The 24,418-nt window shown below is 41.9% G+C and overlaps 1 protein-coding gene across 10 annotated transcripts in view; it reads left to right on the plus strand.

Moving 5' to 3' along the window:
* Positions 1-5,461: 5,461 nt before the first annotated feature.
* The window catches only part of KDM6A (lysine demethylase 6A), a 207,142-nt gene continuing 188,185 nt past the window's right edge, over positions 5,462-24,418 (plus strand). For all 10 annotated transcript variants that reach the window (XR_006961456.1, XM_047076109.1, XM_047076106.1 and 7 more), the window contains exons 1-2: positions 5,462-5,959; positions 6,181-6,244. Coding sequence is in view for 9 of the 10 variants with exons in the window: in XM_047076109.1 (XP_046932065.1) it covers positions 5,799-5,959; positions 6,181-6,244 (225 nt within the window). In the remaining variant the exon portion in view is untranslated. The remainder of the gene's footprint in view (positions 5,960-6,180; positions 6,245-24,418) is intronic.

Here is a 24,418-nt window from a genome sequence, read left to right on the forward strand (position 1 = left end):
CTTCTGTTTAACGCACAGCATTAACACCAATAGCAAAGCTACGGTTACTGTTTCTGTGCCCAAAGTAACTATAACCATTGGTGTGATTCTTTAGTATGCCCTTTTGAATTTTCCAACTTCAACTCCCAGTTCTTTCCTTACCTTTTTGGTCATAGCCATACTCCACTTCTTGACTATATCAGAACTCTCATGTGCTTTTGCAGATATATTGCTGCCTCTGCCTAGAACACACACACCCCTACACTACCCTCTAGTTCCTGTTAATCCATCTTGTATTTTCTAGGAGCTTTCTCTGGTCCTTCTAAGCGGATAAAGATGCCTCTCCCATGAACATCCACAGAAATTTGGGCAAAGCTTATAGCACTCATCATTTTGGGTATTAGGAGACTCTGGATCTTATTTAGTAGTATAGAATTTATTTATACAACTCTCCGAGTAAGGACTCAGGACAGGGACCATGCCAATTTGGGAAGTTTTCAGCCATTATTTCTTTGCATACTTTTTGGGCCCCAACCTTTTTCTCTGCTCCTTCTGGGACTCTGATGACACAAATGCTAGATCTTTTTTCATGGTACAGATCCTTGAGGCTTTCTTATTTTTTTCAGTGTATTTTCTCTCTGTTGTTCGGACTGGGTAATTTCTATTGTTCTGTCTTGAAGTTCACTGATGCTTTTCTTTATTCCTTCCATTCTGATGTTGAGCCCATATGTTGGGTTTTTAATTTTGGTTACTGTATTTTTCAGTTCTAAAATTTCCACTTGGTTCTTCTTTGTATCTCCTATTTCTTTGCTGAAACTTCCTATTCTCTGCTGTAACTTTCCGGTTTCTCATTTGTTTCAAATGGGTTCATAATCGCTCACTGAAACATTTTCATGATGGTTGCTTTCAAGTTCTTGTCAGAGGGGCACTTGGTTGGCTCAGTCCGTTGAGCATCTGACTCTTGATTTCAGCTCAGGTCGTGATCTCACAATTCATGAGTTCGAGCTCCGTGTTGGGCTCTGCACTGACAGTGTGGAGCCTGCTTGGGGTTCTCTGTCTCCCTCTCTCTCTGCCCCTCCCCTACTTGTGCTCACGTGCTTGTGTGCCCTCTCTCTCTCAAAAAGAACTATTAAAAAAAAATTAAAACCCTTGTCAGATAATTGGAACATCTGATTCACCTCAGCGTTCACATCTGTTGACTGTATTTTCTAACTAAGCTCCAATGATCCCGGTTCTCGGTATGAAGGATTTTTTTTTTTAATTTTATTTATTTTTGAGAGAGAGACAGAGCACAAGCAGGGAGGGGCAGAGAGAGAGGGAGACACAGAATCCGAAGCAGGCTCCAGGCTCCGAGCTGTCAGCACAGAGCCCAATGCAGAGCTCGAGATCATGACCTGAGCGGAAGTCGGACACTTAACCGACTGAGCCACCCAGGCGCCCTGGTATGGATTTTTGATTGAAACTTGGACATCTTGGGGATTAGGCGGCTCTGGATCTTATCCAAATCTTCTGTTTTAGCAGGCCTCTTCTGCCATCACTCTGGTGGGGTAAGGGAAAGCACTGTCTTATTACTATCAGGTAGGGGTGAAAGAAGTCCGGGTTCCCCGCTCAGCCTTGGCTGACTGGTGGAGGGGGAAGATCTTGTTACTTCTAGATATGAATGGGAGTTCTGACACCCCCATTGGGCCCCCACTGATACCACCTTGGCTGGGAGGTATGGGAGTGCCTCATTAGTGCCCCCCACGTTGCTTCCGCTGACACCACGAGGGTGGGTGCCGTCCCCACTGGGCAGTAGGCTTCCTGTCACACCAACCCAGCAGGGAGGGGTAGGGATTCTTCCTTTCTGCTGGATTGGGGTGGTGGTAGGGATTTGAGGTGCCTCATTACAGCCTGGTGAGGGTAGAAGTCTAGGTTCCTGGTGGGTGTGGGTGGTCTCGACTTCATTTAGAAGCCTCAAAACGATTTTGACAACTGGTTTTTAAACAAATTTTTAAAAACGTTTATTTATTTTGAGGGAGAGCAAGAGTGCCGGCAGGGGAGGGGCAGAGAGAGAGGGAGAGAGGAATCCTGAGTAGGCGCTGCACGGTCAGCACAGAGCCCCACCTGGGGCTCGAACTCACCCGCTGCGAGATCATGACTGGATCCGAAACCAGGAGTCGGGTGCTTAACCAACTGAGCCACCCAGGTGCCCTGACAACTGAAGCTTTTGTAATGACTGAAAGTCTGTCTGTATTTGGCCTTCTATCTCCCCTCAACCCTTACTCTTATTTACTTTTGTCATCAATGTGTTTGGATATCAGTTGGGTAATCTTTATGACACTGGTGAGTGTGGGAAGAGCTGGTAAATACATTTTTTTTTGATATAAAAAAAGCATGGTTCTAATTATAAGACTAGATAAATCAGGACTCTGTTGTGTGACTTTCTATCTGTACGGGTTATGTGACATTAACATTATAAATAAACTACATGTTCCTAAATGCTTCGGGTTAAGTATTCAGTTGTTCAAAAATGAATTAAATTTACCTTCCTATAATTGAAAGGGCTTCTTCTCTGATATAAATTGATGGTATTCACAGAGGTATTAACTACAGATTGTGCACTAATTAACCCATAATCGGACTCAGCATGACACAAACTTATAGAATTTTCAAATGTTGATTTATTTATGCATATATTAGTCATATCACCTGGGTAAACTCACATTATTTCCTCCAGCTCCCGGTGTATTCTGTTACAGTTATGAAATAAGAGTCAGTAATAAGCGATATGAGGTTGAATTCTGGAATAAAGAAGCGAGGTAGCGATGTTGGGATTATATGCCTTAAGTAAAAAGTGGATTAAAACTATGTGTTGGGTTTATGGGGAGGCTGGGGAGTGATAAGGAGGCAGTGATTGGTAGAGCGGTGACCGGTACATTTAGAACCCATAATGTGAAAGCCACAAAGGATCTTAGAAGTTCCAACTTTTTTTTTTTTTTGAGGTCTTTGAGTGGATATTATGTATCTGGCACACTACCTACCTCATGGAAATTCATATTGAAAATAATGTTGTAAAGGGGATCGATCCCCCCCCCCCCCCCCCCAGAGGAGAGCACTGAAGCTCAAACGAGACTAACTTGTGTAAGGTCAGCCAGCTAGCAAGTGGTAGGGTTAGGATTCAAACCTAGGTCTGTACGGTTTCACAGTTCATGCTCCTCTGGCTCAACGGCTCTGCCTTCCAGATGGGTTTTCGGATTCACTTTGCAGAGAAATAATTACAAAGTCATTTATCTCACTTTACCATTTCTCTCTCCAGTGAGGACCGAAACCTTGGAGGCTTCATACCTACCTATTGTGTATACATTTATTTGACAAATTATAAACCGCTCCAGTTCTAAAAAAATTACATAGTGTATGGAGATTGATGTTACTGTATAAAAATGGTCTCGTGCATCATAATGGAGGATGGATATCTGTAGTTGGATTAGACATATAGTTCTGGCTTAGAGGAGAAGGAAGTTTCCCAAGGTCACACAGCCTGCGCAGTAAGGATTCAAATCCGGGACCTCCTGACTCCAACACCACCCCACTGCATCCACTGGGTGCAATTCTGCTGCTATTATCTCCTAACGATTATGTGGTGGGAACGGTTTTGAGCGGTTTGGGGTGGGTAGCCTTATAATTCTTAAGCGCCTCAGTCAAGAATGGCCAACTCCAGGAATATGGCCAAATGCTGGCTGAATTTTCTCTCTGCCCGTGCAAGTCTAAGTGTGTGTGGGGAGAAGATCGTGGTGTCAAAATCTCCCAGGACTGGAAGGTTGTGTTTGTGACAAAGTTAACAATGCACGTTAATTTAGCTGTAGAAAACATTCAGCTCTCTATATTCGTTCAAATAAAACGGAACACCGTGAAGAATGGAAGAGGTGTTGCAGAGAAAGTAATTAAACATGAAATATAATCTATATGAAACCACAGTTTGTTAGTCTAGTTACTGGTCTCAGGGGAACAATTTAAAACCGTGTCTGTGTGCAAAATCAGTTGGGATTTCTATAGCTTCTCGCTGAATACTGCTAGGATTACTGAGTCAGCGCGGAATTGTCTTCCTTATATTTTGAAATCCAAGTTAAATCTATCTTGTCTATTGGTTATGAAAAATCTACAAGAATCCATGTTAATAAAGGAAATCTTGTCTTCGTAAGTCGATTAATTAATACTTCCCAATCTCTGAAGACTGGAGGTGTGCCCTGTAACGGATCTATTATACGAGACCTGTCTTTTGGAAAGAGCAATGGACCGAAGGCATGTTTTCTTTTTCTCCCAATTACACCTGGGATTGAAAACTAGACTAGTGACTTTGATTTGCATCTAAGACACGGCCAGAACAAGAAAGTGTTATTGTTGTCTAAGGCATGTTGTGTGGGGGTAGAAAAGGCTTTTCTGGGCTGCAAGCTGTGTTGAGGATCTTAACTATGTCTTCTCTTAGGCCTGTCCACAAGCAGCCCCAACTCTTCCACGAAGGACCCCACCCCCCCACCCCGAGATCACAGCCACAAGAAACCAACATTCTGGAGGTCCAGCTCAACACCTGTCATTGTTTTTCTTACGATACTATAGTGAACTACCGACAAAACGCGGGTAGCATGAAAACTTGGCCCCAAAGTGCCGCCAACAGACCTTGGGCGGTGGGGAGCCGTGATCGGCGAGCCAGACCCCGTGGGCGACTCTTCCTTCCCTCCGGCCGGGGGTCAGGAGGCTTTTCCCCGTTCACTTTCGGCGCGAGCAAGGGGATCGGGGGCCCGGAGCGCAGGCCCGGCCTTGGGCGGCGCCCGTGCCGCCCGGCTTGGGCCAGCAGCCGCTCCCGGAGCGCGCTCCTCGCGGAGGCCATTATTTCCAGCGGTGCCAAAAGTGTGCGCCTTCTTCGGAGGGCGGAGGTCAGGGGCCGTGCGCCGCGACCCTTACCAGGCCCGGCGAGGCCCCGAGACCCCCCGGAGCGCGGGACTGCCCGGGCCGTGGGTCTGGGCCCACCACCCAGCTCTCCGGCAGGCAGAGGCCGACCATGGCGCCCTCACTCACTGCTCACGCCCGCCGCGGGCGGTGCCGGACCTCGCCCTTCCTTACCGCTCCCCTCCCCCTCCCGAGCCCGCCGCGGCTCCCGAGGTGACACGGCCCGGACCCTCCATTCTCTGCCCCAGTGTATTTAACGAGCACAACCTAACCGCTTGCTGCCTCTCGGTGACAACCCTTCCCCCCCGACAGACGGGCGCAGCAGCCAACCACCGGCCAGAATTGGCCTGCGTCCCGCTCCCCGACGGTGGCGGCCTCGGTGGGCGGGGCTCGGCAGCTAGCAAGTTGAGTGGAGCCACGGCTGACGTGAGTCAACAAAGGTCACGTGAGGCGAGCGGGCGGCGCCGATTGGTGGCGCCGGCCGGGCGCGGAGGGGGGGTCACGGCGGCGGCGTGGGGTTCGCTGTGTGACACAATTACAACAACTTTGTGCTGGTGCCGGGGAAGTTTGTGTCTCCAACGAATCCCCCCCCTGTCCCCCAGCCCCGCGCGCTCCGGCCGTTCCCGCCGTCCCCGCCTGTGGCTGCCCCCCGCCCGCCCCCGCGATGTGACCCTACAGCCGAGCCGCCGCCGCTGCCGACCCGGGGGCTCCGCAGCCCCTGCCGCCGCCGCCTTCGCCGCCGCCGCGTTGGGATTTTTCGTCGCTGCCGCCCGCGGCGGAGGAGGAGGCGGCGATAAAGTTGGTGTGCCGGTCCCGCGCGGAGATTGGGGGCGTCGTTGCGGGCCCCGGCCCGGGGGGGGGTGTCGGCGTTGGAGTTGTGAATTCGCTGCGTTTCCATGAAATCCTGCGGAGTGTCGCTCGCTACCGCCGCCGCTGCCGCCGCCGCTTTCGGTGATGAGGAAAAGAAAATGGCGGCGGGAAAAGCGAGCGGCGAGAGCGAGGAGGCGTCCCCCAGCCTGACAGCCGAGGAGAGGGAGGCGCTCGGCGGACTGGACAGGTACGGGCCGCCGTCACCCGCCCGGTCGGCTCCGGACGGGCTGGCGCCGCTCTCCGGGGAGGCCCGAGCGCCGCTCGCCTCTGGCGGCGGCGGGGCGGGCACCTCGGCTCGGCGCTCGGCGCTCTCCGCGCCGGAGCCGCCGCCGGGGCCTCGGGCGCGGGCAGGGGTGGGTCGGTGGCGTTCCCGGAGCCCTAACGCGCCGCGTGTGTCTCTCCCCGCAGCCGCCTTTTCGGGTTCGTGAGGTTTCATGAAGATGGCGCCAGGACGAAGGCCCTACTGGGCAAGGTAAGGCAGCCGCGGGCCGGAGCGCGGACACCGTCTTTCCCGGCCGGCGCCCCGATCGCCCCGGGCCCCGCCGCCCGGCCGGCGTTCATTGTGGCCGCCAACGATGGCCGAGGGGCTTCCGGAAAACTATTTCCTGCTTTTGCTCTCCCTCCCTCCCACCCCCCACTCCCCACCCCCCCAACCCCCGGATACCTCGCTCGCACCCTTGCGAAATCGCCCTCTCCTCTCGTAGCCGGAGGAACCGGGGCAGCAGCGCTTTGGGGCCGAGCTCCACTGGGTGCACGAAAGCGCCTCTCATTTTGCGGCTCTTTGGAGGTAGCCCGATGAGCCCCCGGGGTGCCGGTGTAGCGTCAGGGCAGCGTAAATGTGTGCAGATGTCCCCCCCCCCCCAATTTCCGACTTCCTTGCCTCCCGTGGGTTTCATTCTTTCCCTCCAGGCAGGCTGTTCGTAACGTCTACTGTGCACCAAACGTTTTGGGCTCTCCTGCGTCCCTGCTCCCAGAAGGGGGAAGTTGCACGTAGTTTAGGGCGGCGAAGAGTTTGCATTGGGCTGTTGACATGCATCCCGATGGGTCTCTCTGTTCTACCTGAAGTTAGGTGACTTGTTTACTTTTTTGGGGCGTTCTGCCCCCACACCCCGCAGTTATTTGCGAATGTGCTTTCTTCTTGGAGTCCCGTTTCCTGTGTGCCTGACCGGGGAGGCCAGGGGGGATTCGGGGTGCAGCCTCTGTTTATTTGTGTGGAAAGTTGTTAGCACTGTCATTTAGTTAAGTAATGGCTGCTCCTATCGGCCCAAGATGGCGGGACAGGGTGGGAGGAGAAAGTGAAGGGGGGGGGGAGTTGGGGGGGAGGGAGGAGAGGTAAACATGGAAATAAATAGTAGCGATGAATAGGCCTCTCCTTCGGAGTGTGCAGCTCGATGGTGTTCAATAAAAATTGTCCGAGATGATTTGCATGCAGAATTCTTGTACCTTTCTCAGGCTTGGAAGCAGCATTCGTAAGCCTGGTAAATGCTTATCAACCTGTAGCACATTTAGTTGCCCAACCGTAAGCTGTTGAACAAAGGCTGTGGAGTCTCGATCTGTCCGCATCAGTTGGTCCCTCCGGAGCAAAATATGATCGAAGTGATATTTGTGTGCTTCCTTAATGGGCACCGTGAAACTTGGGAGTGTGTGCGATAGGTGTTGCATCCGTTAGACATTTTCTTTTCAAGCCGAAATCCGTAGCTTTCAGTTTGACACCTAGCCTTATTGTTACATTTGAGAAGGAAGTTTGACAAAGCCTAGCGTTTTATTCTTAAGTTGATTTTTAAAAAATTGAGCTAGTTGTCCTCCATTTTTTGTCTGTAGTTTGGTTTAGGAGTCATTAATTCTTTATCTGCAATTGACTTGTGCTTTTGTTTCAAAGTAACTAAGTGTAAGGGATTTCAACCCCAGATAATGACCAGAAAGCTAAACAGTAATAATCCTTTTCAGGAAGCCTGGTGCCTTTGCCTGATAGAGAAAACTTGAATTAAACTTTGGCTGTGTAGGTATTAATTGGTTTCATTAAGATTATCCCTGGAAAAATGAATAGCGACTAGCTCTGAAATGATTTAAGCATCAATAATTAAAGCCTTGAAAATTTTTTGAGTATTTAAAATATTTTGTTGAAAATAATTGACTACTGTCAGAGTTGTCCTTCCACAAGATTAAATATTTAAATAAATGGAGCATTATTTTATCTTGGAGTGATTATTGCCAGTCTAATTGGAGGTTGGTAAAATTGTTTGCAAAGATAACACATTTGGAAAAGTTTGGCCAAATCTATTGCTTTTGGTTTACGGTAATGAAGATATAAACGGAATCTGATGTTTTGTGTGGATGATGTGTAAAATGCTAGTTGATGATTTCGTGTCTCAGAACGATGGTGTTTAGTAGATTCACAGTGGATTGGATTTCAGACTGTAGTATTGGACTCTACAGTAATTATGCACTATTGTGTTTAAATTTTAAAGAACTCAGCGTTTTCAAGCATTTTTTTGTGAAAGTGTGCATTACTTTCTTGATGTTTGAATACAGTAACATGCTATACATGAGAAACTTGTGAAGTTTCACTATGTTTTGGGGAAGAATTAAGGCTTTGTAAAAAAATAATCTGAATTACGAAGTATTTCGTTGAGTTGAAAAAAAATTCTTTATTACTTTGTAACTCCATGCTTGTGAGGTCCTACCTATTTAGGGCAAGACTTGTTAGTCTTAACGTTACAATAAAACATTCTAGAGTGTATGCTTGCAACCTCATGCAGTTCTTGTGAGCCTGCACATCCTAGCGAAATGTATAATGTAAAGCTTGACATTATATAACCTCTCACCTCGTGTTTGAATTGAATTCTGAAAAGAATGAATGAGCTGGGGTCCTGCTGTCGGAAGTATTGAATTAATTCAGTTTCACCCATCTTTTGAATAGTCCTGGGGAACAACAGTCCTGTGTGTGTGTGTGTGTGTGTGTGTGTGTGTGTGTGTGTGTAATGTTGAGCTATGTTTCAGAATTCATGTTATCTAAAAGTCTTAAAAACAAGAGTTGGCTTTTCTTTGTTGGGGTTGGTTCAGGCTACTGACCTGAAGGCAGGTAATGGAATTGAATAACTCTCAGGGTTCTCTTTTTAGCTGCTATTTTTGTCCTGCCACCCCTCCTCACCTCCTGCCCCCCCCCCATAAATTTAGTCTGCAGCTTGTATAACTTTTTTTTTCTTTCTGACAAACTTAGCTATTACTACCTGTTTTCAAAAATTTTTATTCCTATATGTATTATCGGATCGGGCTTCAAGTTTTTAAATTCCAATTTGTAGGTTTAAAAAAAGATAACTCTTGACATAAAAGCTTTGGTAAGTTTTAAACATTTAATAAAAGTGTCTCTTACTTGCCACTAAACTTGTATGTTCCTTTTCCAGGTGTGAGGATACTTTGTCCAAACTGCTGATTTCTTAGTCTCTGAATGTTTTTGTAAGACTCATTCGTATTAGTGTCTTTAAAAGGATTTTTGTTTGGGGCGCCTGGGTGGCACAGTCGGTTGAGCGTCCGACTTCAGCCAGGTCACGATCTCGAGGTCCGGGAGTTCGAGCCCTGCGTCAGGCTCTGGGCTGATGGCTCAGAGCCTGGAGCATGTTTCCGATTCTGTGTCTCCCTCTCTCTCTGCCCCTCCCCCGTTCATGCTCTGTCTCTCTCTGTCCCAAAAATAAATAAACGTTGAAAAAAAAAAAAAGGATTTTTTGTATGATTGCCATTTGATATACAATACTTGGGATTTTTGGATTAAAAAATAAATTAGTAATATGGTATATTATTTTTGTAGTAATATCTTTAAAATATCTTTAAAAGGTTGTTAATAGCAAGTGGTTGCTTAATCAGAGTTCTTGAAATACAGCATTAGCTTGACCACTTTGCTCTTTAATGCTGACCATTAATCTTTTGGTAACATAATAATTCAAGATTCTTACATTTTAATTACAGTGGAGTTACTGAAAAGTAATTAGAAATGAAACATTTTAACAAATTAACTGTGGTGATTTTGTTTTTAGTACGTTTTTGAAAATCTTTTGGGTTCATCTTGTTCTCAGTTGGATAAGGATTTGTGTTAAAGTATCATGTATAGTAATAATATAGCATAAATACAGAAAGAATAAATATTGTACTATAAGGCATATTTATAGTAATATATTGCTAAAGGGCTGGGGAATCTTATCTGCGTCAGGGAACAACTGCTTAAGTACATAGTTGTTCACTTTGAAGTATCTTTACATCATTTGTAAGTTTGTCCTGAGTATACTTTATTGAAACATCTTTTTTTTTTATAATTCTGTTAATCAGTAGAAAGATTATGTGGAATACCGAGGAGTTACGGGTTGTTTACCCTTTAGAATATGCTCGGGGCACCTGGGTGGCTCAGTCCCTTAAGCATCTGACTTTGCCTCCAGTCATGATCTCACTGTTGGTGTGTTGGAGACCTGCATGGGGCTCTCTGCTGTCAGCGCAGAGTTGCTTGGGATCCTCTGTCCCCCCCTCTCTCTCTGCCCCTCTCCCACTCTCACACACTGTCTCTCTCTCTCTCAAAAATAAACATTAAAAAAGTTGAAAAAGAAATGTATGTTCTATTTTTCCAAGGAGATCATTAGTATTAACATAGTTAGCAGTTTTCATTTTTTGGGAAATAGAAGTAGTTTAAAATCCATTAAAGTGTATATTTTCCTAAATTTGGTCTGCTTGCATGTAGATGGTAGGGGAAACTTACTAGGTCAGTTCTAGAGATGGTTTATTTATACTATAATATTTAGAGATTGATGATGTTTAGAATTATTCTATGTTGTGTTTTGTTTGCTGACACTTAAAGGTATATGTTCATTTCTAGTGCTAAAGAAGGTTTAGTGTTTGTGTTACAAAAGTAGCCACAGAATAATGTCATGCCTTGTGTTTGAAAATTAGGTCTTTAACTTGATGTGTTTTTAAAAAGTGTTTTCTAGTTTGGAAAGTTGTCTTGTAAATAATTATAGTCATTGTTTGCCTGGATAAAGTCTCATGCTGTTACACATTTCCTAAAATTTTGCTACATCCCTAGTAATACAGCTATAATAGTAAGAGATTACAGAAATGTTTGCATATCTGGGCACAAATTAGAACCGCAGGAATATATAAACAGGTACTTTTTAAGTTCTGGCCTTCTTTCTCACTGGATAGCTCTTTCTGTAGAATCAATTATAAATTGAAATGACTAGGGAACATTTGACTGCCACCTCTAGATATTTTAGGTTGGTAAGAAAAACTGCCTGAGAGTTGGGTTTTTGTGATTTAGGTGGTAAAGTGGAGTAATGAGGCATGGGCATTAAACCAAAGTGAAGGTTCACTGCGTGGCTAGCTACAGAGTAAAATGTCTTATTATGACTTGATTATGTAACATTTAGTTTTTATTTCTTTAGTACCAGTATTTTTTTTTTTGCAGACTTTTTTTTTTTTTTTTTTTTACTTTGAAACTCATTGTGATGCTTTGAGCTCTTTGAAACTGATGTTAATGACTGATAACACTGTACATCATTAACAGTATTTTTGAAATGTGGTATCCAGAGAGCTAGTTTATGTTAAGAAACACCACCAGATTGTCTAAGAATTGGAATGGTGGTTAGGTTATTTAGGGCCCCCCATGTATTTATTTGTAGACTAGTTAATGGAGTTTCATGAATGCGAAATTGATAGTTTTATGTACTCCTACTGAAGCTTTATATACAATTGTATCAGTTTTGCATACTGTCAACAGTACATTAGAGCAACAAACATGGACTCTACATTAAGTGCAAGTCTTCTGTGCAGAGAACATGAAGATAACAGATATTCCTTGCCTGCATTGAAAACTCAGGCTAAGAGGAATGAGATAAGTATAAGGATGACTAACATAGGAACATCAGTGGCAGAAGAATAGTGTGAAGCGCCCTGAAAGGTTATGTTGAATGTCCATTTAACAAGTAGAATGGAATTTTTTTTTTTTTTTTTTTTTTGCTACTCATAGAAGCATCGATTAGCAAGCAGGCACAAAAGCAGTCACAGGAACCTGTTTGGGAAGCTTGTGAAGTCCCAGCCCTTTGTCTTTGTAGGTAGTGTAACAAGGACCTTGCTGGAAAGGTGCATTGGAGGCACATGTAGCAATCTATCAGCAGCAGCAGGCATTATTCCAGAATTACCTGGTCAGCGGTGGAACACGGGGTTGAATGGGACTCATAGACTACATGTACAGTGTGTAGAGTATTGGGATCCTGGGTTTGTGGATTCTTAGACCCTCCTGTTTGTGCAAAGGTGGAGTTGCCTTTATAGTATTTCTAGCCAAGCTACATTAACTCGACCATCATTCATTTCACGTGAAAACTTAACGTCTAACACCCTTTGTGCTCCCTAACGCATTCCAGGGCTTACTGAAGTAAAGGCAGGAGAACCATTGCCTTTGCAGAGTGCTGTCCTGGCTCATGTCCCCCTCATGTCTCTCATTTTTAGATTGAACTGTTCTTGAACTATGTATTCTTGATTTGGGCATTTAAAAAGTTAACAGCTTTTGGATTTTAGATTAGTAGGGTTAACTGATAGTTCCTAGGTTAAAGTTAACTAAGCATTTGAGACCCATCATCTCCTGATGTGTTTCATTAAAAAACAAAACAAAACATTTAATGAGACTTTCTGTTATGTAACATTTTGTCAGACATTTAAAACTAAGTTACTTAATTAAATTTTTACACTTGTGAGTTAAATGTTTACATTTGTGAGACACTGCAAAAAGGATGTCTGGCCTAATTTACAAATAGTCTATTCCATGTATTCAGGTACGTTTCAACAAATTATACACTTTGAACACCAGACCCCAGAAAAGGAAAAAAGACCCCATCTGCTAGTTCCTCATGCCTGGGCACTTTTATGACCTGGGCCTTCTTTCTCTGGATGGGTAGTGCTGGAGGTAGGCAGGCATTGATGACTTCTGCAAAACAGTGCTTTCTTGGATCTCCCCTTTTCACTTAGCTTACTGTTGGGGCAGTTGTAAATTGAGTTTCAAAGTTCTACCCTAGATTGGGCCTCAGTAGAATGGCTTTTATTAACAGGATGAGGATTGTTTCTTGATTGTGTTTTTCGGAGATGGTGTTTCTTGACTTGGATATTAGCAAGGAATCTTGTAATTTTGTTTAGGAAAACATTTAAAATCACATTCTGGCTTTTAGCAGATGTTGAAAGGACAATCTGCTGTGTGTTCTGTGCTCTCTCTGATCTCATTTTATAGTAATATTTACCTTTGTATGGGTTCTTGGGATCCTTGAATGAGTTTTCATGGCTCAATTTAAGAAGTTCTCTGACCAGGTTTTGGAAGGATAGTAAGTAATTAAAGAAAGGTCATCTTGGAGTACAAATGACTCTAGGGTGAGGAGGAGGGGAGATTTTAAACTTTACACTTTATAGATTTCTGTACTGCTGTGTGTGTGTGTGTTTTTTTTTTTTTTTTCTTTAGACATGTATTACTTCACAAATAATACAGTAAGCATCCTGATGGTGAATACACTAGAGTTATATTTTGGTTGATTAAAAATGGGTTTTATTCTGCCGTGTGTGTAGAGATACCTGTAAGGGCCTTGTCAAGTCGGGATACTTCTGAGCTTGATGGTCCTTAAGTGGGGATAGGGATGAATGAAGTAGAGATGTGCCCTGTTAGGTCCTATTTCTTTGCCTTTTAGGTGGCTTTGGGGTAAGTCACCATGCAATCTTCATTTTGATCTTTAGCATCTGTTTCTTTGATGATTTCACTTTTGGGCCCCTTTTGGCCCAGATTGACATTTAGGACCAAATTAAAAGGACTATAACCTGAAAGCATGAGAGTAATGCCTTCTTTAGATAGTTTTAGGGTTCTCAGCCAGATTATGGGCTATTTGTTTGCCACTTTCTCCTACAAACTTTTGTTTTCTTTTATCCATTTCTTCTTTTACTCTTTTTTCTACTTTTCTACATTGCTAAAACTGTTGTTGTTCTCTTAACGTGTTTTTGTATTTTTTTTTCTTTTTTTAAATTTTTTTTTTTTTTCAACGTTTATTTATTTTTTGGGACAGAGAGAGACAGAGCATGAACGGGGGAGGGGCAGAGAGAGAGGGAGACACAGAATCGGAAACATGCTCCAGGCTCTGAGCCATCAGCCCAGAGCCCGACGCGGGGCTCGAACTCCCGGACCGCGAGATCGTGACCTGGCTGAAGTCGGACGCTTAACCGACTGCGCCACCCAGGCGCCCCTGTATTTTTTTTTCTTTTTGGTAGTTTGGTCTGTGGTAGTATTTTGTCTGTGTTAGAATAAATAAAAGATGCTTCTGCTAAGTTTATTCTCAGGAAGAAGATTGGACTTTGTTATAGTTAAGAAATTTATGTAAGGTCATCTAATTCATTTTAATTTAGAACAGTGGAAGAAACCCTTTTAGATAAAGGATTGTTTTCAAACTGTGGATCTATTATATTATGTTCATTACATCCTTCTCTTTTTTAAAAAAAGTTTGTTAGGGAAAATTTCCAATATATATATATATATATTTTTTTTTTTTCTTATGTTTATTTTTGAGACAGAAACAGAGTGTGAGCGGAGGGAGGAGCAGAGAGAGGGAGACACAGAATCTGAAGCAGGCTCCAGGTTCTGAGCTGTCATCACAGAGCCCGATGTGGGGCTCGAACTCACGAACTGTGAGATCTTGACCTGAGCTGAAGTGGGATGCTTAACCGACTGAACCACTTAAGTACCCCTCCAGTATTTTCAGAAGCACAGAAAAGTAGCCGACTAACTATCACCAAGCATTACCCAGTTGAGCTATTTTCTTCTTTTTTAAATGGTTATTTATTTTGAGAGAGAGTATGTGCGAGAGGGGCAGAAAAAGAGAGAGAGAGAGAGAATCCCAAGCGAGCTCTGCACTGTCAGGGCACAGCTTGACATGGGGCTTGAACTCACGAACTGCGAGATCATGACCTGAGCCAAAATCAAGGGTCAGACACTCAACTGACTGAGCCACCCAGGTGCCCCCAGTTCAGTTATTTTCAACTCATGACCAGTCTTGTTTCATCTCTATCTTACCCCTCACCCCCATTATTTTGAGGGAAATCTCGGGCATCAATCACATCATTTAATCCATAGATAGATCAGTTTGTCTCTGAAACATAATCACAATGCCCTTATTACACATAAAAATAACTTCTTAATAGCAAATATTTTGAGAGCCTTGATTTTTTAACATGCAAAAGAATTAGTTCCTTGGGAAGCTGGTAGAAAGATATTTAGCTGAATATATGTGACATATTTTAATATCGTGGTAGCATTTTGTAATAGAATATTACACAATACAAGCCAAAAGAGATAATTTTGCCTAAGAACTTTATGAATCTTAGTTGAGTCTGGATCATTTATGCATTTAGGGGAAACTATTTTTAAGATAGTAAGTTTTTAAGATATAGTAGTTAAATTAGGGTTTTGAATTTCAAGTATCAGACTGAGAACTAGAAAAGCTTTTGGTTTTGCTTGATTGATTATGAAACGTTTGCTGACCTGCTGTGGTGAGGGACTGTGCCAAGTCCTGGGGCAACAAGTAAGACCTGGCCTCTGCCCCTGCAGTCTTTGGAGAAAGATGGACAGACTGAGTGATCATATGTTGTAGTAAGTATACTAATCAAGGTGTATGCCAAGTGCTATGAGCTGTGAAACGATGGAGCCAATAAAACATTAAAATTTTTGGATTATGGATAAACTATCCACACAATTCCCAGCATTTTGGAACAGTTGATTTTGACTAGAGAAGTAAGTAGGTGAGGGAAACTGCATAAAGATGGAATTTGGTCTTGGTTATCAAACATGAGTAGAAGTTTAGCAAGAGGAAGGAAAGGGCAGAGAGTTGGAAGTATGAAGTTAAATGGTGTTTGAGGAATTGTGCATAGTTAGTGTGGGTAGAGGGTGTCTAAGTGGGATTAGGAGGAAGTAACTGAACATGTCAAGGCCCACGTCACTATAAGCCCTAGGATGTTTTGGGAGGTCATTGAATTCACCTTTCTAATCAGGGGGAATTGGCATAACTAGAAGTAGGTTTTATGGAAATATTGCTGCAGTCAGAAGGATAAAGTGGAAGGGAAAGGAACCTAGTTGTTAAGTATTGATGGTTAGATAGCAATACATGGGTTTTAGAATAGAATTCTGGTTCTGCCACTTACCTAGATGTGGGATGCTTGGACAAATTATTTCATCTTTCAGAGGCTCAGCTTTCTCATCTGTTAAATGGAAGTGGTAATAGATTTCTGGCAGGTTGTTGCATTTTGTGTTAGGAAAAAAAGTTACATAAAGTACCTGGCATTGGGCCTAGCATGGAAGGTGCTCAGGGCAAGATACATGGTATCATCTTAGGAAAGACAGTTTAAGTTTAAACTAAGGCTGTATTTTAGGAGTGAGGGGGGAGATAGAGGCAGATTTGAGATCCCTGGAAAGGAATGCTAACATCTCATTACTTTGGCTTTCTTTCTGTGTCTGACCACATCTCAGTCTCCTTTGTAAGAAGACTGTTCCTAGATCTTCTTTACTCACTCTGCCTCCAACTTGCACGTAAACTTGACTGCCACTTGATTATTTGGGCATCTTGACGTTACCTTAAACTGAATATATACATATATATATATGCGCGTATATATATGTATATATATGTGTATATGTATATATATGTATGTATATGTATACATGCAAACTGAATTTATCATTGTCTTTGATGTTTTTTATTATGATAAATGACACTTAACCATTATCCTTGCTAGAAACCTTGGAGTGTTTCTTGACTCTTTTTTTTTTTTAACGTTTATTTATTTGATAGAGCAGGGGGAGGGCAGAGAGAGAATCCCAAGCATGCTCCGCACTGTCAGTACAGAGTTGGACTCGTGGCTGGATCCCATGAACCATGAGATCATGACCTGAGCCAAGATCAGGAATCAGACACTTAACCGACTGAGCCACCCAGGCACCTTTGATTCCTTTTTCTTAGCCTAGAAAATCCTAATAGTCCTCCTATCTTATCATTTCTACTTCTTAAATTTCAAATCTGTTTCTCTCCATTCTCACTGCCTGCCATTCTTCTTCTTCTTTTTTTTTTTTTTTTCTTTTTTTTTAAGAGAGCTAGAGTATGTGCAAGCTGGGCGAGCAGCAGAGGGACAGAGGGAGAGGGAGAGAGAGAATCCCAAGCAGGTTCCATGCTCAGCATGAGCCCCACCTGCACCTAGATTTAGCGACCTTGGGATCATGACCTGAGCCAAATTAAGAGTTGGGCACTCAATGGACTGAGCCGCCCAGGCGCCCCCTTACTGCCAGTATTCTAATTGCAGCCATGATCCTATCTTTGACTTTTGAAATAACTTCATAATAGTGTTTTTGAATACGTATACTTAAGTGTAGTACAAAATTGGAAAGTTACATGAAGGGTGTTAACAGTGAAAAGAAAATCTCCCTCCCACATCTCCCAGTTATTTGGTTCATATTATCAGGCAGCCACTGATAATATGAAGTTATTGGGTAACTTTATATTTCAACACATATACAACAAGCACATATTCTGTTGTGTTTTTTCCCCCACACAAATGAGATCATACTGTATATAAATTGTTAGAAAATACTTTAATTTTACTGTTTGCTGTGTGAAAATGTTTATAGTTCTTATATTGAATTGTCTTGGGTTTGGGAGTTCTCATTCAAATAGGGAGATGTCGGTGAGGGGATTGATTTGGGTTACTTTTAAGTGATTTTGAGGTTCTGTTCTCCTTTTATGCCTGATACTGAGGATAGAAATTCTTCAGCATGTGAAGATCTTAATTGGAAGTATGTTCACATGTTTTCTTCCTTTCTTTCTTTTTTTTAATTTTAGAGTATGAGTGGGGGAGAGGGGCAGAGGGAGAGAGGAGAGAGAGAGACTCTTAAGCAGGGTCTACGTTTAGCTTGGAGCCCGACATGGGGCTCGATCCCACAACCTTGGGATCATGACCTGAGCTGAAAACAAGAGTCCAGCACTCAACCCACTGAACTACCCAGGTGCCTCTCACGTGGGTTTTCTTAAGATAGCAGTTGTTTAATTTTATATGCTGTGACCTGTCAATTGGAATAATTGGCAAATTTTGGCTTCATGTTTTGTTTTCTTGGTGTGATTATCAGGTTCTGTGGTTACTAACTTAATTCACTCCCTGAATGTTTGTGGAAGTAGCCATAGTTTATACTACTTAATAATCTTGTGTTCGTGGGAGTCATTCACTTTCTTGATTTATTCTCATTTTTATTATAGAAAAGGAAAAATAGGTAAACTTTTTTTTTTTTCAACATTTATTTTTATTTTTGGGACAGAGAGACAGAGCATGAACGGGGGAGGGGCAGAGAGAGAGGGAGACACAGAATCGGAAGCAGGCTCCAGGCTCTGAGCCATCAGCCCAGAGCCCGACGCGGGGCTCGAACTCCCGGACCGCAAGATCGTGACCTGGCTGAAGTCGGACGCTTAACCGACTGCGCCACCCAGGCGCCCCAAAAATAGGTAAACTTGCATTCTTGATTAGTTGAAAACAGTACAGGGCTTAGTGTGTTAACTTATTTCACAGCAGAATATTTTTATTTTCACTCTAGAGTGACTGGTGGTAGAGCTAAAACAGTAGTACTTTATTTCTTGGGGGGTCATTAACCCTTTTAGGGTTAGTGCAGCTGCATACATTTTGTATATGATTTCAGGGAGTGTATGGATCCCTTTGAAGCCCAACTGTAGCCTCCATTATTTTCAGTTAGTGCAGTTTACTTATTTTTGGGTAGAGGTGTTAATGATGGGAGTGTGTTGGGAGAAAGAAAAGCTTTAAAACCACTGGGTTGGTTAGGCTTAGATGGCATGGATTTTACCACACAGTTTTGCGGTATTCTATGACCACTTCACATATTCTCTCAAATTCTTCTCTGCTGGTTATTGTAAGGGTACTAGGGGAAGAGAATGTGGACTGATCCCTAGACAGCTTATTGCTCTAACTGGAAAAATAGCTGTATGCACATGCCCCGTTAACATAGTAAATAGGGTTTAGTATTGCTTCTTCAGCCTGGGCGCTCAAAATGTTGGTTTAAAGATTGGGAAGGCTGTGTGATATACTGGGAAGAACAATGGATTAGAAAACTGAAGACCTGAGTTGTAGGGTCTGCTGCCTACTTTAGTCAAGTTGCTTAATTCTTATGGTCCCCAGTTTTGCCATCTGTTAAGATGAAGGCCTGGGAATTGCATATTTTCAGTGACTAGCACCAGAATTCTAGGTAACAATTCATTTGAGTTTTTAGGCTTGACCCAGTTCTTTTAAGATTTTGACCCAGAAGCAGGGCACAATGGAACTTTGTTCTAGATGGTAATTTTCTTTGATTTCAGCCTCAGGCCTTCAAGATCAGAAACCAAAAGAATGCAGGCACATTAATGGAACTGAGAGTTGTATGTTTTGGTTAATCTAGTATGATTAACCATTAAGTTAGTCTTAGATTGATTTGAAAGCTGGTCTTATTTATTAATGGTTCATGTTTTGACTTCTCCAAACTTCTTATAGTTGGGGCTATAATTTTTTAGGTCAGATCTGAGGTTTCTAATTCTAGAAGATGGGTATAATCACTGCGTCTGTTCGCTAGGAATTCATCTAATAGGACTAAATGAATTCTCATGTGAATTGGTAAGAAATGTCACACTGAATAAATATGTACTGCACAGGACATTTGGGTGTTAGAAGAATAAAGTCCCTCGATTTCCTGAGTAGTGAGAATCAGTTGGCATTAGCGGGGCACTTTGCGATCTATTGAATGTAAACTTTATTGTTCAATTTTGCTGTGTATGTGTGATTATATTTTCATTAGTAGCCTATCAGTTAAAAAGGTAGATTTTGAATCCTTTTCTTTTCTTTTCCTTTCTTTTCTTTTCTTTTCTTTTCTTTTCTTTTCTTTTCTTTTCTTTTCTTTGCTTCTCTTTGCTTCTCTTCTCTTTTCTTTATTCATTTTGAGAGAGAGAGAGAGAGAGAGAGAGCGAGCGAGCTGGGGAGGGACAGAGAGAGAGGGAGAGAATCCCAACCAGGCCCCGGCAGCACGGATCTCACGAATTGTGAGATCATGACCTGAGCCGAAATCAAGAGTCAGATGGTTAACCAACTGAGCCACCCATGCACCCCTAGATTTGAAGTTTCTTAAGAGGAAACTTTTTTTTTTTTTTTTTGCTTAACAGTCTTTCAAAGATAATAAATGGATAAAATGAAGTAGGTCTTCTGTCATTGAAGTTATTCAAGTTTGCTCATTGACACTTAGTTAGCCAGCTTGTTGTAGGCAACATTCAGACATCAAAGGATAACTTTTACTGTTAAGTTATCTGTGAAGATTACCCAACCCTTAAATAGTCACGATTCTATGAAAAGAGGTAACTGGGTCCTGAATATCTGACAAAGAGCTGGAGTCCTTCCTAATCTGATGGACTGGATCTTGCTTTTTGGCTTTTGCTTTGTCTTGTTGGACTTGGTTGTCTTTACTCATAGAAGTGGACATCATTTGACAGATTGGATATTATGAATACATTTTTGTAAATGGAAATTGTTTTCTATTAGCTTTTAAAAATTTTGACTTTATTTTGAGATAATGATAGATTCTTGTGAAATTGTAAGAAATAGTAGATCTAGTATATACCCTTTACCCAGTTTCTCCCAGTGGTAGCATCTGGCAAAAGTGTAGTACGATATCACAACCAGGATATTGACATTGATATAATCAAGATATAGAACTGTTACATTACCACAAGTATCTGTCTCGTTGCTGTTTTATAGCCACACTCTCCCCACCCCCATTCCAAACCCCTGGCAACTAGTAACCTGTTTTCCATTTCTATAATTTTGTCATTTGAAGAATGTTATATAAATGGGATCTTACAGTATGTGTCCTTTTGGGATTGCCTTTTTTCACTCAGCAGAACTCCCTGGAGATTAATCTCAGTTGTATGTATCAATAGTTTGTTTCTTTTTATTGCTGAGTAGTATTCCCTGGTATTAATGTTACTACATTTTCTTTAACCATTTACCTGTGAAGGGCATCTGAGTTATTTCTCATTTTTGGCTATTGCAAATAAAGCTGCTGTGAACATTTGTGTACAGGTGTTTTTGTGAACATGAGTTTTCTCTGGGATAAATACCCGAGAGTGCAATTGCTGATAGTTGCTTGTTTAGTTTTATAAAAAATTGCCCAACTGTTTTTGAGAGCAGCTCTACCATTCTATATTCCCATCAGCAGTTCCCAGCAGTGTTCCAGTTTCATTGCATCCTTGCCAGCATTTCGCGTTATTACTGTTACTTATTTTTGGCATTCTGATTGGTGTGTAGTAATAGCTTATTGTGGTTTAGGGGTGCCTGGGTGGCTCAGTCGGTTAAGTGTCCGACTTCTGTTCAGGTCATGATCTCGTGGTTCGTGGGTTCGAGCCCCCATCAGGCCCTGTGCTGACAGCTCGGAGCCTGGAGCCTGCTTCGGATTCTGTGTCTTCCTCTCTCTCTGTCTCTCCCCTGCTCACGCTCTGTCTCTCTCTCCTTCAAAAATAAATAAACATTCAAAAAATTAAAAAAAAAATAGCTCATTGTGGTTTAAATTTGCATTTCCCTCATGGCTGATGATGTTTAACATCCATCATGTTCTTATTTTCCATCCGTATAGCCTCTCTGGTGAAAAGTCTGTTCATGTTTTTTGGATTATTGATTTGAGATTTCTTTTTCTCTGATGCAAAAATTTAATGCTATAAATTCGCCTTTCCACACTACTTTAGCTACGTCCCACATTCTTGTGTGTTGTATTTTCTTTTTTTAAAAGTTTATGTATTTATTTTGAGAGAGAGCACATCGGGTAGGAGCAGAGAGAGAGGGAGAACGAGAATCCCAAGCAAGCTCCGCACTGTCAGCGCAGAGCCTGATGCGGGGCTCAAACTCACAAACTGCGAGATCATGACCTAGCTGAAGTTGGATGCTCAACCAACTGAGCCACCCAGGCGTCCCTCTTATATGTTGTATTTTCATTTTTATTCAGTTCTGTGTATTTTAAGTTTTTTCTGAGCTTTCCTCTTTGATCCATGGAATACTTGCTAGTGTGTTGTTCAGTTTTTAAGTATTTGGAGATTTTCCCAAATATTATATTTGTTGACATCTGTTTTATGTCCCAGGATATGGTCTGTCTTGGTGTCTGTTTCATGGGTGCTTGAAAAGAATGTATATTCTGTTGTTGGATGAATGTTGTATGCATGACAATTAGATACTACTGGTTGATTGTATTGTTCGTTGCTTCTATATCCTTGCTTATTTTTGTATCTAGCAGTTCTATCAATTGCTTAGAGTGTGGTGTTGGCAAATCTCTACCTATAATTGTGGCTTTGTCTATATTCCTTCTATCTTTATCAGTTTTTACTTTTTGTACTTTGAGGCTCTGTCATTTGATGTGTACACATTTAAGATTATCATCTGGTGGGTTGATGCCTTTATCATTATGTAATATCTCTCTTTGTCTTACTAAAATTGCTGATGATTTTATTTGCTCTGAGGTCCACTTTATCTTATAATGTAGCCACCCTTGCTTTTTTTTTTTAAATGACTATTTACATGGTATGTCTTGTTCCATACTTTTACTATCATTGTATTAAAAGTGATTTTTTTTTCGGACAGCATATCATTACATCATTTAAAAATGTATTCTTCCGGGGCACCTGGGTGGCTCAGTCAGTTGAGCATCCGACTTCGGCTCAGGTCATGATCTCACAGCTTGTGAGTTCGAGCCCCGCGTCGGGCTCTGTGCTGACAGCTCAGAGCCTGCAGCCTGCTTCTGCTTCTGTGTCTCCCTCTCTCTCTGCCCCTAACCCACTCGCATTCTGTCTCTGTCTCCATCTCTGTCAAAAGTAAATAAACATTAAAAAAAAAATTAAAAAAAAAATGTATTCTTCCACTTTTTTTTTTTTTTCTTTAATTGGTGTGTTTAGGCTACACTTAGGGTAATTATGGATATATTAGGGCTGAAGTCTGCTGTTTTATTATTTTTTATTTACTCTGTTTCTCATTTCTTCTTACCTCCTTATGGGTCAGCTGGATATATTTTTTGGGTTCCATCTTGATTTGTAATGTTTCAGGTATATTTCTTTGTATAGGTTTCTTGGTTGCTCTAGATATTACACTATTCACATGCAAATTATCATTATCTTTCGTACAGGTACAGATGTTTTTACTGCTTTGAAAAGTGTAGTGTGGAAACTTTACTATTGTTTAGGACCTTTTGCCCTCTCTACTTTAAAATAGGATTTTCTTATAAACATTGAACACCACATTAGATGGTGTGATAAATTTTGCTTCAAACAACAAATATGATTTATGAAACTCAAGTGTAGTGTAATAGTCTATTACACTTACCCCTAATTTTACCTATTCCAGTGTTCTTTTTTTCTTTCTGAAGTCCCAGCCTTCTTTTGTTTTCATTTCCTTTCAGTTTAGAGAACATTTTAAGCCATTCTTTCAGGGTAAGTTTGCAAGGATCAAATTCTCTTAGCTTTTCTGAGATTATCTTTATTTCCCTTCATCCCCGAAGGATTTTTTAGCTGTGGACAGAATCCACAGTGTATAGTTAATTTCTTTCAGTATGTGAAAAATGTTGGGCTATTTTCTTATGTACTCTCTGGTTTCAGATGAGAAATTCCCTATCATTTGAATGTTCCCATGTAAGTAATGTATCATTTTTCTCTGCTTTTAAGAATTTGTCTTTTGATTACAGAAGTTTAATTATGATGTATTTTGGTGTGGGTGTCTTTAGTTTTAGTTTATTTCGGGTTCATGCAGTCTTTTCTACCTGTGGATTAATATGTTTCACCAAATTGTGGAAGTTTTCAGCCATTGTATCTTCAAATACTTTTTCAGTCCCACTCTCTTTTGGGAATTTGATAAGAATCTTAAGTCTTGTTTTTGTCCCATAGGTACCTGAAGCTTTGTTAGTTCTTTTTCAGTCTGTTTTCTTTCTTGTTTAGGTTAGCTAAATTCTGTTGATCTGTTCACTGACTCTGTTGTCTTATTTCCATTCTACTGTTGAGCCCATCCAGAGAGTTACTGTGCTTGTTGTGTTTTTAGTTTTATACTTTCCACTTGGTTCTTTTAAACTAAATTTCCTTTCCTGAGGTTTTCCATTTTTTCGTTTCAAGAGCAGTTGTAATTGCACATTGAAGCATTTTATGTTGACTACTTGAAATGTGAGATAATTCATTCAAAACCTGGGTCATCTCAGTGTTGGGTCTGTTGATCGTTCTCATTCACATTATACTTTTTTGGCTTTTGGTATGGTTGTACCCCGGACATTTGGAATATCACTTAAGAATTCTGGATCCTGTTTGATAGTGGGCAGTCTCTTTGTTGAGGTGTAGTGCAAGGGCTGGGGTGGGTATGTATGTTCAGCTTCTTACTGGGCCCTACAGACAACTGTTCTGGCAAAAATAGAACACTGAGTCATGCTGTCTTGGTGCAGACTGATGGGATGTACGTTCAATTTCCCCCTTAATCCTCACTGACATCTTCCTGGTAAAAGGTGGGCATCAGTTTACACCACTTTGTGGCCTCTGAGTGGGAGGTGTAATATCAGCTT

This window comes from Lynx rufus, unplaced genomic scaffold, assembly GCF_022079265.1.
Source record: "Lynx rufus isolate CCGP_SWC_20201006 ecotype Redwood Valley unplaced genomic scaffold, mLynRuf1.p SCAF_14, whole genome shotgun sequence".
NCBI lineage: Eukaryota > Metazoa > Chordata > Mammalia > Carnivora > Felidae > Lynx > Lynx rufus.